This window comes from Pelodiscus sinensis, chromosome 3 (assembly GCF_049634645.1).
Source record: "Pelodiscus sinensis isolate JC-2024 chromosome 3, ASM4963464v1, whole genome shotgun sequence".
Taxonomy (NCBI): domain Eukaryota; kingdom Metazoa; phylum Chordata; order Testudines; family Trionychidae; genus Pelodiscus; species Pelodiscus sinensis.
Genome location: NC_134713.1, coordinates 198609556 through 198628644, shown reverse-complemented (window position 1 = coordinate 198628644; position 19089 = coordinate 198609556). Strand labels below are relative to the sequence as shown.

Here is a 19089-nt window from a genome sequence, read left to right as displayed (position 1 = left end):
CCCGACATCCATGGGCTTTGATGGTGTTCCGAGTGTGGTACAGCGCAGCCTGGGGCAGGGTGGCAGATCCGGCCCTTCACAGAACCCAGAGGCTCGCTAGTCCCTTCCCCAGACACTGAGCTAGTAATAGGTGGCTCTGTGGTAGGTGAAAATGGAGCATTGATGTAATGTGCTACTCACTGTCTAACCAGATCTGAGGAACCTTCACCCCGAGAGCCCGTTAGATCAGGGGTGGGCAATAATATCTGAAGGGGGGGCACTTCACAAATTTCTGAAGTGGTCCTGGGCTGCCCAGGAAGGGGCGGGGCCTGGGGTGGAAGGGGAGGGGCCAGGAGCCTTCCCATGCTCCCCACTCACAGACCTTATTGGCCTGGGGGGTGGGGGGAGAACTGCTAGCTGTTTTGAACAGCTGGGGGTTCCCTCTTGGTGCCGCACGCCCCTGGCAATGGAAAGAGACTTTGTGCACCCCCTCACCTCCTATCTAATCAGGGTTTAGGGGCGGGGGAGCATGTGAAGTCTTTGCCCCTCGCCCCCACCCTACAAGGAGCACCCAGAGGGAGCTGCCAGCTGTTTTGAACAGCTGGTGGTTTCCTCTGGTACCGTGCACACCTGGTGGAGGGAGGAGACTTTGAGTGCTCCCCCTGCCTCCAGGTCTCGTTGGCCTGAAGGTGGGGGGCGGCAGGGTGGCCACGGGCCGGACCCAACCCGTGGAGGCTGTCTTGCCCACCCGTGTTGGATGGCCGAGGAGCACTTACTCTTGACCCAACTAAAACAAGATCTATTAAAGACCTGGCTGCTTTACACGGCTTCTCATTGCCCAATTCCCTTCACCCCGGGAGGATCGCGCTGCTGCTGTCTCACTAAGCTTTAGCCCGCGAGCCGTATGCCCTAGCCTAGACTTCTTGTCTCTCTTGCTTCGTTTCCGTGGATTTTAGCAGATTAAGTCTGAAAAGAGCGAAATCTGTTTCTTAGCCATGGCTTCGGGAATAACTCAGCAGCTGAGCACCCAGTAAGCATCCAGAGTAAAACAACAAGCAGTCCTGTGGCACCTTAGGCATGAATATAGATCTTAACTTAGGCTTGAACAGAGGTGAAAGTAAGCCAGAGCGCCCTGCTGCAGTGCACCAGTGAGAAAGTGGCCAGCTGGGGGCGGGACCTTAATCCTGCCCCTGCCCCTCGCCCCCTGCCCAAAGGTGAAGGCCAGCAGGCAGAGAGCCCCTGGTGGGGGTGGGAGGGCCAGTGGCTAGAGAGCCCTTTCAGGGGCCAGGATCGGTGGCCGGAGAGCTCCCGGGGGTGGCAGAGCCAGTGGCTGGGCAGCCCCTGGTGGGGGAGGTTGTGACAGGACAGTACCTGTAAGAAATGTCAGTTACTTTCACCCCTGGAGAAAAGATCCTAACTGGTTACCACAAGCTACAAAAGCAATTTCCCCGCCCTGGATGGTCACCAAATAAGGTGACTAGGACACCCTGACTTAATTAGCTCCATTAATGCTGGTCCTGCAGGTAACTGCCTTTGCTGTTCTATATACCCTGGATTCTATGAATCCCACTCCAACTCATCTGATGAAGTGGGTTTTACCCAGGAAAGCTCCTGACCAAGTAAATGTTAAGTCTCCAAGGTGCCACAGGACTGCTCATTGTTTTTACAGTGACTGACTAACATAGCTACCCCTCGGAGACTTTTACCATGTCAGTGGGAACTGGTACATGAGAAATAATTAAGGGCTCAGGCTGTAAGCATATGCTCCAAAGAGTCACTGTGTTCTCCAGCACCTGAGCCCTGCATGAATAGAATACGTGCTGATTCGTACTAGCAGGTGGATTCAGTTAGTTCAGTCTGGATACAGGAAAGGTGAGGTCCCTTGTAAGGACACAGATTTGGGACAGATGTCCTGCAAAAACAACTCCTCCAGGAACAGCTAATCTTGGAGAGAAAGTTTAGACTGAAACGTAAGTTTCTGTTACTTAAATGATCAGGGAAGCCAACCAACTCCTAGGAAGGGGATGAGCCTGGACTGCGTCTCACGTGTAAACTCCCTTCTGAACAGGGCAGGAAGCGGACCTGCTTACAGGGTCATTTCATTTTACTGGCTCAGTACTTCGCGCTTGTTTCTTCAGTGACTTTACTGATTCTCTATTACTGTTTCTGTCCATCTGAAGAGGAGGGATGATTTCATTTTCTTCTTCCATATAAACTGTTGGAATTGATTCAGATTCCTTGTGGTCCATTATCAAACACCACCTTCCCAGGGAGTATACAAAATAGAAGTAAGCTCCTTTGTGGTTTTTGTTAAGGCTGCTGTGGATGCTGAAATTACTGCTGCTGCCCTGTCGAAGGACGCATCATTCAGCTTTCTCAGGAAAGTGAATATGAATGCAGAGCCAAAGTCAAGTCAGCCATTTGCCCACATGCACAAGTGCCAAAATCCAGATGTTCTTTACTGTCATATGCAAACTCCACTGCCTTCTGCTCAATCACAATCAACAGCCGAGCACAGAACGCATCTTGCGTCAGCCACCACGTGCCATGTCTCAGAGTGCTCTCTCAGACCCTGTCTCGCTCCTGCTCCACAGCAGGGAGAGGTCAGCGGGTCTCCTAACGCAAACCACTGGGTTCCGGTGGGAGAGTCTCCAATCTCTCTAGTATTCCAAAGCCTCCTCTGCCACAAAATCTGACTGGCCATATTTTGTACACCTACTCATTTGGGAGAGAACAGGGTCTCTTCAGCTGTACTTTCCAATGGCACCATGCCTGAAAATTCATATGCAAGGTTAGTAAACCATTGCATTACTAAATCCTTCTGATTTCTGGCCTTCAGTATTGTAACACTAAATAGATAAGACCAGTGCCCAGTGCTGCATATTCAATCAGGCCAGCCTTGGTACAGCTGACTCACAGGGCTGAGTATGTACCTACGCAAAATGGAGCTGTCTCATCATAAAAGGTTTTTTTCGTGTGTGTGTCTCCCACTGCTCCCTCTAGAGCAGCATGGGTCCACACTGCACAGCTAGGGCACTGCATCGGCCACACATGTGGGAGGAAGGAGACAATTGCCAGGACTAGGTCCAAGAGAGGGACCCAGCCAGAGGACTTAAGCCCATCACCATGAGATATAAATTCAGACTAACGTCTGGCGCTTGAATGTGACTAAATATTATGTATCCAGTCTCCATGAGTACATTTGTTTCTTTGCATCTGTCTGTGTGGGATGGGGAGGGGCCCAGGAAATGTGAACATTATTTAACATAGAATATATTAATAATAAAGAGGACCAGTCTTTTGTCATCTTCAGCCATGTGCCACATTACAATTCCTACACCACAGATCTGTGGAGGGCTGTGAGAGAATCATCCTACCCCAGGGCACTGCTTGGTCCTGGCTTTGGCTTTCATTCATCTGAAGTGCCAGCACACTCCTCTGTTTCCAGGCTTGTCGCGCTGCAACAATGCACATGAAGATTGTAGCACGGCTGAAAGATTTCCCGAAAATGGTGTAGAAAAGACGTAGACTTGAAGACGATCGTTCTTCAGATGCCATTTTCAGCCTGGCTGCCAGGACTACAGCTGCAGCCTCTTCCTCAGGTGTGCCACACCTGTCACTCTGGGCGTATTCCAAATACTTCACTTCTGGCTGGAGAAATGAGCAGGCGGCCTGCTCCCTGCAGACTCATGCTGGTCTCAGTAAAGAAGCGCTTCCAAGATTCCTTAGGTATCTGTCTGCCGAGAGCCACGACTAAGTGCAAGTGCCCTTTAAATACTTGCAGGTGAGCCACATTTACAAGCACACATGCGTCTAGTTCCAATTGCCTCTCAGCCTCGGACAGATCAATCCTACCACAGCAAGTGCCTCCGGAGGCTCAGAAATGAATTTTACACCCCAGACAAATGATAGCTCTCATCATACACGTTTACTGTGGCCTTTCATCAATGCGTATTCAGACTGACTTGCCAGGGTTGGGTCTGCGACCCACTTCCCACACGCCCTACAGTAAGAGAAACCCTTGCAGTGGTGATTCTGCAGCAGTGTCAGTTCCATTCAAATCTGGGGCATAGTAGTGAATTAAATAAGAAAATGAATAATTTCGTCTATGTCAGGATCTTGGGCAAAGGCAGGTAGGACCCTGAGAGCCAAACAATCCTTCTCAATGGAGATGGGTCAATTATACTGTCCTTTCCGTACATTAAGATCTCTCCTGTGTCTTGTTTACTCCTGCAGCTCCATGCAGTATGTCCAGTTCAGGACGATAAATGACATTGACAGAACCATGCTGCCGCTGTCGTAGTGTCGATATGATCTGGGATTCCTTAGCACTGTTGAAGGGAGAGAGGATTTGGGGTAATTTCCAAGCACCGGGCATTGCAGTCACCGGGCATTGCAGTCCACAGTGGAATGGAATTCAGGGGACCATTTTCTGAACTGATGCAGCTGTAACATTTGAAAGTTCCTGTCCAATCTGCAGTAGGCTGCTCTGGTTCCCTCAACTGAAGGCATTGCTCTGGTCACTGGGATTAACCAGTACGAAGCTCCAGCTACGGTAAGTATCACCATTTTGTTTAGACAAAAGAGAGGACTGTGCAGCACTTTAAAGACTAACAAGATGGTTTATTAGGTGATGAGCTTTCGTGGGCCAGACCCACTTCCTCAGATCAAATTCTGGAAGAGAATTGGCATGTCCACATATACCAAAGGAATACAATGAAAAAAAGTGAACACATTATAAAACTGACCAATCAGATTTAGAACAGAAGAGGGGTGAGTACTGAGGGGCTCAGGGGAAGGTCCACAGCTGTTACTCTGATCTGCGAGAGGTTAAGACTAGGACACCAGAGGGTGTCTTGGAGTATGCCAAACCGGTGACCGAGGATGGAGTCAACTGACAGCCCATCTACAGTGAATAAAAGCTGCGGCTGGCTTGAGTCAGGTGGCTTGAGTCAGGGCTCAGGCTCTATGGATAAAAACTGCTGTGTAGACAGACATTCAGGTTTGGGCTGGAGCCTGAGTTCTGGGACCCTCCCGCATGACACCGAATGTCTTCACAGCAATTTTTGAACCCCAGAACCCGAGCCCCACCAGCCTGAGTTAGCTGACCCAGGCCAGCTGGGTCTTTGACCCCCATGTAGACATATCCTTTGTTACACATGCCAGAGAGGATGGACTGAAGCCAGCAGTCTGCATCTGTAGCCATCGCATCAGAGAGAAAAAATTAGGCTTAAAATACTAAAAGGAGAGAAAAGAAAATACGTAATTGCTTCAAATTCTTTTAATCTACCTCATTTATGCAATGAGAATACACAGATCATATAGATCTTCCTTGTTAGTATAATGCACTGAGACTACATAGCACCAAAGGCCAATATAAATATCTGGGTTATTTACAAGTGTGCCCATTCTAGATTAAGCTGATTTGTACTTTTCCCTTTTTGCTCCCCGAGTTACGACCACCTCCACTTACAACCATCCGCACTTACGACCAAAGCGGTCGTAAATGCGGATCCGAGTTACGAACGGCAATCCGTGCTTACGAACAGCACAGTCGCCATGTAACTCTATGGGATCCGAGTTACGAACACTTCGAGTTACGGACCTAGTGTTGGTCTGTAACTTGTTCATAACTCGGGGAATGGCTGTATTACAATGTATGATGCACCCTCTGCTGAGTTATAAACCATCACACCCTTCAGGAAATACCTGATAGAAGGGTTACATTTAACAAAGTCAACGTACTTCTTCAAGAGGAATATCACGATCATCCATATGGACCTTGTTGTCTGTCCTCTGAGCCACGAAGACATGCTTGACACCGGGACAGTTCTTTACAGCTTCATCCACAGTCTTCTTCAGCTCTACAACTCGTCCTCCCCTGACTCCCTGGTTGTAGGTAATGACAGCTTTGCAGCCAGCTAATGAGAGAGAGATTTGGCAGACCTATCAGTTTGTTTTTCACTACCTTCTCCCAGTGTCACTAGCCTTAGGGATGTTAAACAGCCCGTTGCAATGGTGAGGCTCCTCAGAAACTCTAGCAGACAGTAGCAGCCAACATCACTGGCAAATGCTCCTTCTAATCCTCATACACTGAAGGCAGGATGACCTTTCCAGTCTCTTAGGCAGAGGAGCAGAATTAGGGCCGGATACAAAACTTACTAAAATAGATGAGTCTTTCCACTGGTTGTAATGGGAATTAGATCAGACGGCTTAGGGCACATCTACACAGCAGGGCAAAAGTCAAGGTAAGATGCGCAACTTCAGCTATGTCATTTGCGTAGCTGAAATTGAAATAGCTTAACTCGGCTTTTGGCACAGTCTACACAGCAGGAAGTCAAACACTCCTCCTTCGACTTCCCTTATGCCTTGTGAAATGAGGGTTACAGGAGTCGGAGTAAAAAGTCCTCTAGCCTGACATTATGTCGAAATAATGGCTTCCTGTGTAGACGCATACTTTGTTATTTTGAAATAACGTCAATTATTCTGAAAAAAACGCTGCTGTGTAGACGTACTCTTACAGTGAGTAAAAACCATCTTCTTCCACACAACTCCCCTTTCTGTGAAACAGATATTATAGCCCCTTCAAAACTTCCATTAAGCCCCAATCTTGAGCAAATTCAGTGTTCTTTGTTTGGTTTTTTTGTTCTTGTTGTTTGTTTGTTTTAGAGATGCCAATGGATTTCTAGCACCCAGTTAGCTCACATGGGGGCTTCAGGATTTGTGGATTTTCCTGGGAGCTCTATCACAACTGCACTACTTCAGCACAGCACTTCAAATTGCAACACATATTTCATGTTATGTTATTTATGAAGCAGATTATACAGCTGTATAATAAACGAATGTTTACCCATAACTCTTTACTAGTTACCAGAGATAAAAGAGAAGTCAAAAACCTTTACTTGCCCCACCTAGAGTACCTTCCATTCAAAAAAATCCCATGAGACTTAATTCCTCGTGCTAGCCATACAGAAAGATGACCTTTTAGAAGATGTACTGCTAATAATCATAGCACCTAAGGTTATGCATTAGACCTCTGCCTTTTGAGACTTTGTTTCTGTGTTGTATAGCATTGGTTTATCCAATGTTATTATAAGCTCTTTGGGGTAGCACCTATATATATATGTTTATATAGGGACTAGCAAAGTGGGCCCAGATCTTTAATTGGGGACTTTAAGCGCTTCAGAAATACAAATTAATTATATGCTGCAGACTTAGCACTTCACAAGAGTGCACAAGGAAACTGTTATTTTGCTCTAAGAGAACATAACCAGCCCCTTGCCAGAGGTCCCAGTTTTCCCTACGGTTTATACATTATGTGGCAGCAATTTAAAACTGATTGAATGTTAAGTGATTTTAAAAGCTTCTTAAACCCAAAGCAGTTCAAGTCAGTCAGGAGCAGACAGAGTCGATGACGTGATAGTACTCTGATGCTTTGCTAAGGAGAGACTGAACTGCCCAGCAAAATGAGAATAAGCCAACCATATTTCAGGTGTGCCAGCATGGGCCCATCAATGGCTATTAGCCAGGAGGGGCAGGGATGGTGTCCCTAGCCTCTGTTTGCCAGAAGCTGGGAAAGGCTGACAGGAGAGAGATCACTTGATGGTTCCCTGTTGCGTTCACTCCCTCTGGGGCGCCTGGCATTGGCCACTGCGGGCAGACAGGACCCTGGGCTGGATGGGCCTTTGGCCTGACCCAGTCTGGCCGTTCTTACGTGCTTTTCTTTGCAAGCTGAATGTTGAATCTTCATCAAAGGATCAAGCCTTCAAGGAGTAGAGCACGTTCCTAAATTGCTTGTTCATCGTTTTAAACTACTTACAGTCAATGATCCTCCCAGCTAAAGACTCTGCACTGAATCCAGCAAAGACAACTGTATGAATAGCACCAATTCTGGCACAAGCCAACATGGCAGCCACAGCCAGTGGCGTCACAGGCATATAGATTGCCACCCTGTCCCCTTTGTGTATTCCATATTTCTTCAGTGTGTTGGCAAGACGGCAGGTCGTGTCCAGAAGTTCCCTGCAGCACAGAAAGAGATGTCCGGGTCATTTTCACTGGCAAGCTGCATGTTATTCGTTTGCTCACAATGAAAGATTTACAGCTACAAAGAACAAACGTATGAACCTGAACCCAGAGGGTCATGATAGGCAACTGCTCATCCACCTCCAAAGCTGTTATCTGTATGGTCCCACAAGGTTCAATCTTCTCCCCCGTGCTTTTCAGCTTCTCTGGGGATGGCCACACCACCCAGAAAGATGTGACTGTTCCAGGAGCAGGCATACCCAAGCTGCCTTTCAACCTAGCTAGTCAGAAAGGTGGTGGCACGGACAACAGTGGAGGCTGGCAACCCCACCACATATGCACTCGGGGTCCCCAGCGAGCCTGTCCTAAATCCTGTGTCATCCTGTCTTCACTACTAAGTTACCTGGGCTAGCTTGATATGCCTCCCTGTGCCATCACCTTTATTTGTAATGTAGACGTGCCCTACATGAGGCCATTGGGGAACTGATGAGACAGCACAGGCTGAAATGCCAGCAGTTCTCAGTCTATGCCCACAGCTATATCTCTTTTATATCCAATGTAAATACTTCAACCACCCAACTGTCTCATCTCCTAGGCAAAATGAACACTTGCCTGTAACCAGTACAGCTCTCAGAAGAGAAGACAGTCAAGAAATAATGAAGAGGAGGCTGCTCAGAGATATGCAGAGGTAAGAAATGGATTAGCCTTGTGGACACAGGGTTCATATGGACCCAGATCCTTTTTAACGACAGGATAACACATCTAGAGGCCAGAAGGGACCATCATGACCTCCTAGTCTGACCTCCTGCACATCAGGTTACTGGATTGTTAATCACATTAATACATTCTTACACACATTTTGGTTTATGCCAGTTCATTGTTCCAAGCTGCTCACTCATTTCTCAATCCAACTCACCCTCTGGGTACAACAATGATTTAAAAAAGCAACGGTTTGCTAAGCAGCTAAATGTATTCCTCCACAATCTGCTACTCTCACAAACACCTTGGCCATGCTAGAAGAGGACAATCCCAGGACAAGCTGCCTTGCTCTTCAAAATTTCAGGCTGCTTCCATCTTTCTAGAGCAGAGATACTGACCACGCAGCCCGCGGCCTGTTTGTTTGTGGCCCGCAGTGCAGTGTGGGTTTTCGCGGGGCTCAACACGTGGCCCGTGGGTGGGAGCCAAAACAAAAAGTAGTCAATATAAATGCCTTCTGCTGAGATACGTTCAGTAGTTAAATTCCTGGACTGTCATTGCTCATTCAAAGTGCTGTCATAGGGGTGGAAATCGGGTAAATATTGTATCTTATTAGTATCAGCAGAACTGACTTAAATGGGGCCTGTGTGTTGTGTAATCTTGCCTTAAACTTTGTATTCATGCCCATCAGTGTGAAAGAAGCTATTTGCATATATATCTACATATATATGCAACCACACTTAAGTTGCAGTCCTCGGCATGTCCTGTGTCATTGTCACCCCTGGGGCTTCCAAAGTTGAGTAGCTCTGCTCTACAGAGTACACTGCACCCCTTTAATGAAGTTCACTGGTTGTGTTTTCATCAGAAAAAGCATTCTTGTGTACCAGCTGTGCATTTGTACTGGGGTCAGTCAATGGGAGCTGCATATACAGATCAATACGTGGCCCTAAGCATCCAAACAGCATTAAGAGACAACAAAATGTGTGTATTTTGCAAAATCACCTCAGGGGAGAAGAGACTCAACTACTACCAAAGCAAAGCTCCTCTGTCTGTGTAAAGTAGCCTACCGGCAAACTGGAGACAGTTCAGAGAAGAGCCCTGAAAATGATTAAAGGGTTAAGAACATGCCTATAGTGATAGACTCAAAGAGCTCAATCAATTTATCTTAGCAAGGAGAAGATTAAGGAATGACTTGATTGCAGTCTAGATGTAGCTACAGGGGGAATAAATATGTAATAATGGCTCTTCGGACTAGCAGAGAAGGGTATGACATGATCCAGTAGTAGAAGTCATAGCTAGACACATTCAGAGTGGAAATAAGACATACATTTTAATGGTGAGAATAATTCACAAGAGGAACAATTCCCCCAGAGTAGTGGTGGATTCTCCATCACGGACTCTTTTTAAAATCAAGACTGGATGATTTTTCTAAAAGATCTGCTCTGGGATCATTTTGGGGCAGCCCTCTGGCCTGTGTTCTACAATGATCCCGATGGTCCCTTTTCATCTTGGAATATATGAATGAACCCAGGAATAATGTCTGTGGTACCATGTGGGCGGCAGAAGACAGGACAGTAATGAGCCTCTGCATTTTGTCAGGCTAGCTACATGATGCAGCACCTGCGCTAGCAGCACACCTCTTCCTGTATTTGTCCCTACATATGAATGGCCTGATTTTCAGAGCGTCTGAACAGCAGCTCTCACTGACTTCCGCGGAAGAACCTCTGAAAATCAGGCCTTAAAATCTGCTTAAAACAATGTTGGCATCTTGGCAAAGAAGCAGAACTGGAATAACTATTTGATGTTTCAGAAAAGGATAATCGCAGTATTTATCTGACATGCAGGAGGGCAGAGGCGGAGTAAAACTCAACCAGAGTATATTTTACAAGAATTTGATCAATTGGCTCATGATCCTTACAATGTGCAATTTCACTATGGAATGACATTATCGGGAATGGTGTTACAAGGGGTCACTGCCACAAGAACAAAACCACAAGCCAGTTCCTTGTAGAGAGAAACCCAAAAGCACGGACTAGGAACAAATACACTATTCACACTGCCTATCCATGTGACACTGGTTTAATGGCCGAAATGTTCCTTTAACAAACTAAAAAGACAGCATTGTGGGCTTCACAGATTGCAATTTCTCGTACATTTCCTTTGGCATCTGTACTGTGGAGAATAGGCGAGATCAGCCAAACTTTGGACCAAGATACTGTCACATCTCACACACCAAACAGGTCGAAGTGCTCAGTGCTTGGACTAAAGGACTCCAAGAACATCCCAGATTGTTCCAGGATGCGGTTTTGGCAGAGGGGTTAGCACGAGCCAAGGAGCCAGAGAGCTAGGGTAAGCTCTGGGCCTCCTGAAGACAGCAGAAGCTTCCAGCTGCTGATGCTGCCACCACTCAGGAAATGCCACCGGAACATGGCAGGGAGCTCATGTATGAGGAATAGGGATGTTAGCGTATAGACGTTTAAATTATTAACCAATAAAGTTGGTCTTATCAGTTAATCCAAACGACTACACACTACACCCCTCCCCTTGCTGCCTCTGATAGAAAGGCAGCAGCACGGAGCGTGAAAGGGGCAGGCAGGAGTCGGTAGACGCAGGAAGCCGGCTTTCAAGCCATCTCCCTGAGTGTACTGGCTCCTGCCCTCCCCTTCCCTTCCCTCCCCCCACGTTGCTGCCTCTCTATCAGAGGTAGCAGTACGGGGGGGGGCAGGTGAGAGCTGATACATGTGGGGATCCTGTGGAAGGCAGGAGCTGGTGTTTGGGGGAGCCAGGTTAAAAGACAGCTCCTTACAAGCACCAGCTCCATGGAGCCGTGTGCCCCCCCTCCCAAACATAGGCTGTTGCCTCGGTATCAGAGGAAGCAGCATGGGGGAGAAGGGCAGGGGCTGCTGCTGTAGAGCAGCCTCTGTCTGTGGTGGCCCAGGCTCACTGTAGAGAGGCTGCTCCATGGGGTGCCAGAGCAGCCTCTGTCTGCAGGGAGCTCGGGCTCCCCAAAGACAGGGGCTGCTGCCACCCTGGACTGCTGCCCCTGATTCAGAAGCTGTAGCGCAGGATGGCAGGGGTAGCCAGGAGTGGGGCAGGAGTACACTGGCTGCCAGTCCTGCTCCCAGGGAGTATTTTAGTAACTGTGTAACCGCTAAAAATTGTTGCGGCTACACGATTACTAAAAACACAATATCTAACATCACTAGTGAGGAAAACTCTCCCGTTCTGTGGGTATAAAATATATGATCTCCCCTAGCACCACACTGGTACATAGGGGTTAACTGAGTCAGACAGCAAAGTACCCTCTAGTCCAGCACTCTCTGCTTTGGCAGGATTTCAGTTAGCCGGATGTCCACTTACTATGGGGGTGGCCAAGTTTCCTGTGGCCCTATAAAGTGTGTTTGCAGCCTCCAGTCCTGTACCCATACATTATGCCTCATCTTGATCTCTAATAGCTAGAGATAGCTAAGAAAAGCTGACCAGGGTACAATTTGGGCTGCTGAACAGCTGTGTCCCCTTAATCCTCTAACCTCCGGTGCTTTTCACAGAACTTTGCTGTTAAGATATTCACTCCTGGCCTGTTCACACAGCCTTCAGCATGCAAATACACTCATGCAAATACATGTCCGTCTGCTATGTACATTGGACAGACGTCTCAGACACTTCGCCAAAGGATCAATGCCCACAAAACAGATATTAGACAGGATCACAAAGAAAAAACAGTTTCTTGCCATTTCAACCAGAAAGGACATTGTCTCAATGACTTAATCACCTTCATCCTGCTGCAAAGACCTTTTAAATCTGCACTTGAAAGGGAATCCTCTGAACTGTCATTCATGCTAAAATTCGACATTCTACATCTGAGTCTAAACAAAGGATCTAGTTATCTTACCCATTAAAAAGATAGCTTCCCCAATTATCACTTCTAATATCATTAGCCCACAGACATTCACCCCCCCCCCCCCCCCATCCTCCTTCTGTTCTGAAATGTGATTTGTCCTTTTCATATGTGTTCATTTTTTTAAATTGTATCCTTTGGTATATATGGCTGTGACTATTTTCTTCCACTATTTGATCTGAGGAAGTGGGTCTGGCCCACAAAAGCTCATCATCTAATAAACCATCTTGTTAGTCTTTAAAGTGCTACATAGTCCTGTATTTTGCTTCATCTAATATACGTGACTTCAGCCACACAGATAGCATAGCTGAAATCAACATACTTACCACGGTGTCTTGTGTGTGATAAAGTTGGCAGGCACTGTTCTCCCGTTGATACCGGCTATTCTTCTCAACCTGGCAGAGTACCGGTGTCTATGGGAGAGCGCTCAGAGACTGATTTATCGCATCTAAGCAGACTCAATAAATCGACAGCTGGTGGACTGATCACTGCAGCATTGATCCCCAGCATAATGGAGACAAGCTCTTTGTCTTTAAAAAAATAGTTTGAGCTTGCTTTTCTTAATGTTGGGACATGTTATAACCAGAGCCGGCCCTGGGCAACCGCCCGGCTCGCCCGCCCCTAAGACCAGCTCTGGTTATAACAATGCTACACAGCATAATCTTATAACAGGGCTACTCAACTTTGGAAGCCCCAGGGGCCACAATGATACTCACAGCACATGCTGAGGGCCGCAACTTAAGTGTGGTTGCATCTACATGCAAATATATGCAAATAGCTTCTTTCACACAGACGGGCATGAATAGAAAGATTAAGCCTTAAGCCGCAGTGCTGGACCCAAATGTGGCCAGTGTGAGGCCATCAGCACCTCTCAGACTCTGCTCACCAGGCTAAGCAGCCAGCACTTCCCACAATGCCCGGGCGCTCCAGCACCTCCTCTCTGGGGGCAGTCCTGGCCCAGCAGCAGGGCGACACCGAGAGACCGATACTCTACCTGAGCCGCAAGCTGCTGCCACGAGAACAGATGTACTCCACCATCGAGCGGGAAGCACTGGCAGTGCGCTGGGCGGTAGAAGCACTCCGTTACTACCTGTTAGGGGGCGCGTTCCAGTTGGTAACCGACCACGCACCCTTGCAATGGATGCATAATATGCGGGAGGCAAACCCGCGGATAATGAGGTGGTACCTGTTCTTACAACAGTACAAGTTCTCGGTGGCCCACAAGGCGGGGCGGGAGCACGTCAACGCAGACTTCTTATCGCGCTGTGGGGAAAGGGGGACACGGAAGGAGAGGACTGAGGGACAGGGAGGGGAGGTGTGTGACGGGGAAGAAGCTCCCCGCACTGCCAGCCCCTCCCCCGGAGAGGCGCCGAGCGGCACGGCGGAGCGGAGCCCGGGGGAAAGCTCACGGGGAGAGGAGTGGGGGCGCGCGGCCGCAGGCGCGTCGGGCACGGCGGGCGGCGGGACCCAGGAGGAGGCGGACGGGAGACGCCAGGGTGAGCGGCACGCCCCTGGCGTGCCGGCTCAAAAGGGGGAGGGGCCGGAAGGGAAGGGGGCTGCCGGCATTCCCTTTCATTTGGCAGGCAACCAGGGGAGCGGAGCCGGAGGAGCCAGCGGGACGGAGAAGGGAGTCCGGACCCGCGCAGCCCTTGCCCTGGGCGACGAGACTCCCCAGCCGGGGGCCAGGAGGGTTGAGGCCGCAGACGGACGGCCACACGCCCTGCACCCAAAGAGGACCGAAGGTCGAGCCCGGCGGAGGGCCAACCCCCGCTGCTGGGTCGTGAGCGGGGCGGAGAGCGGGGGGCCCGCCCAAGCCCGCGGGCTGAGCGAAAGCCCGGGCGGGGCGGCCACAAACCCAGGGCCAGGACAGAAGGCTCAGGACTCGGGAAGCCGAGACTGTGGGTGGTGGATATAGGCGAGAGGGGGGGCACGGCAGCGGTGCCGCTGACCGGGGGGCCCGACTTCGCCACAGTGCTCTTTGCAGAAAGGCCCCAGAGAAACGAGAGCTCTGTAGGTATACAGGTATTGCTGTGTGCAGGTATGCCTATTGTGACCGAGTCAGGTCACATGGCTATAGAAGAGCACTGGAAGGGAGGTATGTGAGCCCTAGATTAAGCAGGTCTCTGCTCCCTGCGTAAAGTGGCAGGGTCTGGCCAGGAACCAGCAGGCACTTTCCAGAATCAGGCTGGACACTCAGGCCAGTTAGAACACTTGGAGCTAATTAGGAGCCTTCCAGCGCCAAGGGAGTCAGGCTAATCAGACACCTGGGGCCAATCAAGAACCAGTAGAGACGGGTTTAAAAGGGCTCCTCTTCTGTCAGTTCTGGGGCCTGTGAGGAGGTAGGAAGGAGCCAAAGTGCTGAGAGGGAGCAGGGTCTGGGTGAGAGCTGCAAGTCAGGCAAGGAGCAGGGTAAGTTTCTCAGGTACCCGAGGGAAGGTCCTGGGAGGGATCCTTTGGGGAAGTGGCCCAGGGAAGTAGTTACCCAACGGGGAGTAGAACAAACCCCCTGCCTGTTGCCACTGCCTGAGAGTTCCTGGGCTGGAACCCAGAGTAATGGGTGGGCCCAGGTTCCTCACCACTACAGGGCCTGTCCCTGGGTCGGGAGACTGTAGAGAGGCTTCACACATACACCCCATACTCTGGACTAGCCTGTGATGAGGATGGCTCAGTAGGCTGTGACCCTGCCTCTAGTAAAGAGAAAGAGGCCATGTGGCGGGATGTCTGCCAGAAGTGCAGGATCCTGGGCTCAGGCAGCGCTCTGCCACACTGTGACAGTGTGCAACCAGTGTACAGCTTGTGTATTCAAATCATTGGGCTTCAGAGCCCTTGTTTCAATGTAATTTTTAAATCAACATAATCACCAGGATTCATGGCACAAATTAGTTCCTTCAACACTAAGTAAACATGTCACAGCTTCAAGCTTCCTGGTACTGTTCAATTTCTGTTTGTCTCTCTGCATTTTATATTTATTTATTATCATAGTTCTCACATGTAAAAAAAAAAATCTGCTTTTGGTGATCAGCTGGGCTGCACGGAAGGAAATGAGCTCAAGCAGATGGCTGCAGGCAGAAAGATGACAATCACTTAACCACAATGGAAACTGAGAATGAAAATGTCTGTACTTTTCAGTCCACTGCCTGCTTGTCCTGAACAGATATACCAAAAAGTCCTAATTCAGAAAGTACATTCTAATTATTTATTTACTTAGCTTTCAGGAACAGCATTTGTATAAACACTCTGGAACTCTGATTAATCTTGGGTTGTTACAGGCAGTCCCCGGGTTACGTACAAGATAAGGACTGTAGGTTTGTTAAGTTGAATTTGTATGTAAGTCGGAACTGGTACATATTTTGGGGGGGGGGGGGGGGGGAGCTGGAGTTAGGTGGAAAAGACCCTGATTCTCATACAACTTCCTTATTCTAAGAAAAACACATACTGTTTTGATATGAAGGTTTTTTTGGTTGATATTTTAATTAAAAATTGATCATAAGTTTCAGTGTTTTGTGCTATATCCAAATCTTCCTTTTGGGGTACCTGAAAGATCCCAGTTATTCATTTAATAGTCAGAATTCTTTTTTGTATATAACTAAAAAAAGTTTATTCAATGCATATTACTGTTCCAAATAGAATTTGCTACAGATGGTTCAGTGAAATGGGTATTAAGTGTAATCAATAGTCATTGGAGAGCACAGTGAAATATTGATACAATCAAAGCTGTTGTTGTATTCTGCTGAGCAGAAAATGGAAATCCCTTCCTGTGAAGTGTGTGTGAATTTATCCACAGGATTAATTTTAAAGAAAAATTCTGTGTTGCAAACAGGAGTTTAGCCACAGGTGGGTCCTCATTGTCCACTCACCCACTTTGCAACCAGACCCATCCCCTCGGGGCTTACCCTGCTCCGCTCCAGCCAGGGTGTGGGGTTGGGGCTTATCCCCTCTTCCCTTCTGTCCTGCTCCTCCCCATTCTTGCCCACCCACACCACTGGGTAATTTTTCAGCTTCACCTCTGCCCAGCTGGAAGGGACTTGTTAATTTCACATGACGCTAACAAGATACTTGCAGCTCTAGTGCTGAAGAGGGAAAGAGCTGTTGCTCCCAAGGTGGGGACTGTAACACAATGGGTCTCACTGCCTGCTGCTCCTGCTGTTCCCTAGGAAATTAATTTTTCCCGCTCTGGGGAGCCCCCTTTTGGCTGGTGTCTTGTTCCCCCTAGCAGACCCGCGTCCTCCGCGGCGAGAAAAGACGCTCCGCGTCTCACTGGTCTGCTGGGGGGGGGGCGCTAGCTCCGCGTCTCCCTGATCTGCTGGGGGAAAGCGCCCCCCGCGCCACCAGAGGCGGCGACAGTGGGGGAGGCACCCCGCACTAGCTGCGCCTCCCCCCCTCCCCGTTTGTAACTAGGGATCCGACGTAAGTCGGACTGATGTAACCCAGGGACTGCCTGTATTGGCTTAATGACAGAGCTTGAATAAGTTAATAAGCACTAAGGAAGAGTTACAGATCCTTAGACTCCTTAGTCCATTAACCTGTTAATTTTACATCAGAAAAGGGCAACAAAAATTATTAGAGGTAGGAACGGCTGCCTTATGAGGAGAGAACACTAGAACTTTTCAGCTGGGCAAGGAGACAACTGGGGGGGAGGTATGATAGAGGTCTGTAAAATGACTGCTGTGGAAAAATGAATAAAGAAGGGTTATTTAGTCCTTCCCATATGTGACGTAGTGGGGGTACCTGGCTGGTTTCTATGCTGCTGGCTCTGGGGTAACCCCCACTGGCTGCCGTGGGTACCATGACCCAGCAAAACAGGATGAGTCACTATGCAAACCAGTATGGCCAGACACCCCCCATGGAGAGGAACAAAGGAAGGTGGAATGCTGCCCTGGCTGGGGGGCAGGGCTGGAAGAGAGTTAGTTAGTTGCTGGCTGGAAGCATGGAGGAGACAGCCTAGGGAAAGGGGCTGGAGTTTAGGGGCCCAGTCTCCCCCATCTCAAGGGGGCCTGAGGCATCCTAGCCCAGCTCTGTGACCAGATTACATCTGTGCTGTGCTGTATCCTGGAGAGGCAATAAACTTCCTCTATTCCACCGGCTGGTGCAGTCTGTTTGTGCCATTTCGGGGTGCAGGAGACGGGGGACCCCCAACGCGCCGTCATACCATAATACAATCAATTAATAGGTAGCAGGTTTAAAACAAACAAAAGGAAGTTTTCCTTCACACAAGGTGATGTCCCTAGCCTCTGTCTGTCAGAATGCACTGGAAATAAGAAAGGGGGAGACAACCAAATTCAGAGTTGGTTACAGCCTGCAGAGAGAAGATAAGGACAACAAAGGCAAAATGAACTGCTAGCGAATAGGGCTAAGGGGAATGAATATGAAAGGTTTTACAGATGTAAAAAAGAAAAGACCCAGGAGACAACAGGTCCATTAATAAATGAAGATGTGGAAAAAATGAATGATGACCTCAAAAGGGATGAGAGTCTGAACTCTTTTTCCAAACATTTGTATTTGGCAAGAAAAACAGAAACAAGAATTAGTTGAAATGAAGGTCTCACAAAATGTGGCTTGAAAAATGAATTCCCACTAACTCACTGGCCATCAACAAAGGGTTCTGTGTCTGTCTGGGGGAGGGTATCACTAGTGGCTTATCTCAGGAACCAGGGCTAGGTCTGGTCTTACCTAACATCTTCAATAATGATCTGGGAGGGATCTCGAGGGAGCCGGACTGGAGAGATTCAGCCTTTACTAGGAATATTAGCAGGAGAGAGCTAAAGGGCACATTCCTGCCTGCTGAGAAGCAACAGCACTGCTCTCGTGGCTAGCTGCATGGCCATGGGCCTGGTCTACTAGTCAAGTCAGCGTGGGCTACCAAGTCTTTCCATTGACTTCAAAGGGCTTTGGGTCAGGCTTGGGGTGTGGAAGCATCATGCCAGAAGGAAGCAGGGATGCTGGGATAATCACTGCTTTCCTTTTCTTCTGAATGCTTGACAAATTCTGGGCAGCTCTCACCGCTAGCCCTAGTAATCACAGCAACAACCATTGGCAAAAGCACAGAAAACTGCTGAATTCAGCCAGCAAGTCATCATCTGTGCCAATGCTCTTGCTAACGTCATAACCTAACGAATGCAAACTTTCCTGACTCAGTTTTCCATTCCTTCCCCTCCCATGGGGAGAAGCAACGAGGTCCTCAAAACCCACTGCCCAGTCCGCTGAGAGAGCCATTGGTGCTAAAGACTCCTGTAAACGTCAGCTTTTATCAGCATATAGCTGTGCTCCCACTGGCCTGTGGATGGATGGTCTCCTATCTTACTGAAACATTTGTCCTAGCCTGGTGTTATCTTCAACTACAGCAAGATCATCTACAGTTCTCTAAAGGGAAGAGGCTAGCTATTTTCACATAAGAGCCCACATCAAATACTCTGTCTGGATGTGGTATTTTGCAAAAGAAATGTACTTGGATTATTTTCCTAATAAACCTGACCCCAGGCGTAGTCACACTACTG

General features: G+C 48.6%; 1 protein-coding gene across 3 annotated transcripts in view; it reads right to left on the bottom strand.

Annotated features, from left to right (window-relative positions):
• ACSS1 (acyl-CoA synthetase short chain family member 1) overlaps positions 1–15888 on the bottom strand; it is a 58786-nt gene extending 42898 nt beyond the window's left edge. Inside the window, exons 1-3 of one of the 3 annotated variants that reach the window (XM_075925863.1) lie at positions 13590–15888; positions 7799–7998; positions 5725–5900 (exon numbers count right to left, since the gene is read on the bottom strand). In XM_075925863.1, coding sequence (XP_075781978.1) covers positions 5725–5900; positions 7799–7998; positions 13590–13633 — 420 coding nt within the window. In that variant the 5' untranslated portion in view covers positions 13634–15888. The remainder of the gene's footprint in view (positions 1–5724; positions 5901–7798; positions 7999–13589) is intronic. The other 2 variants (XM_075925864.1, XM_075925862.1) reach the window with 2 other exon arrangements.
• Between the last annotated feature and the right edge of the window lie 3201 nt (positions 15889–19089).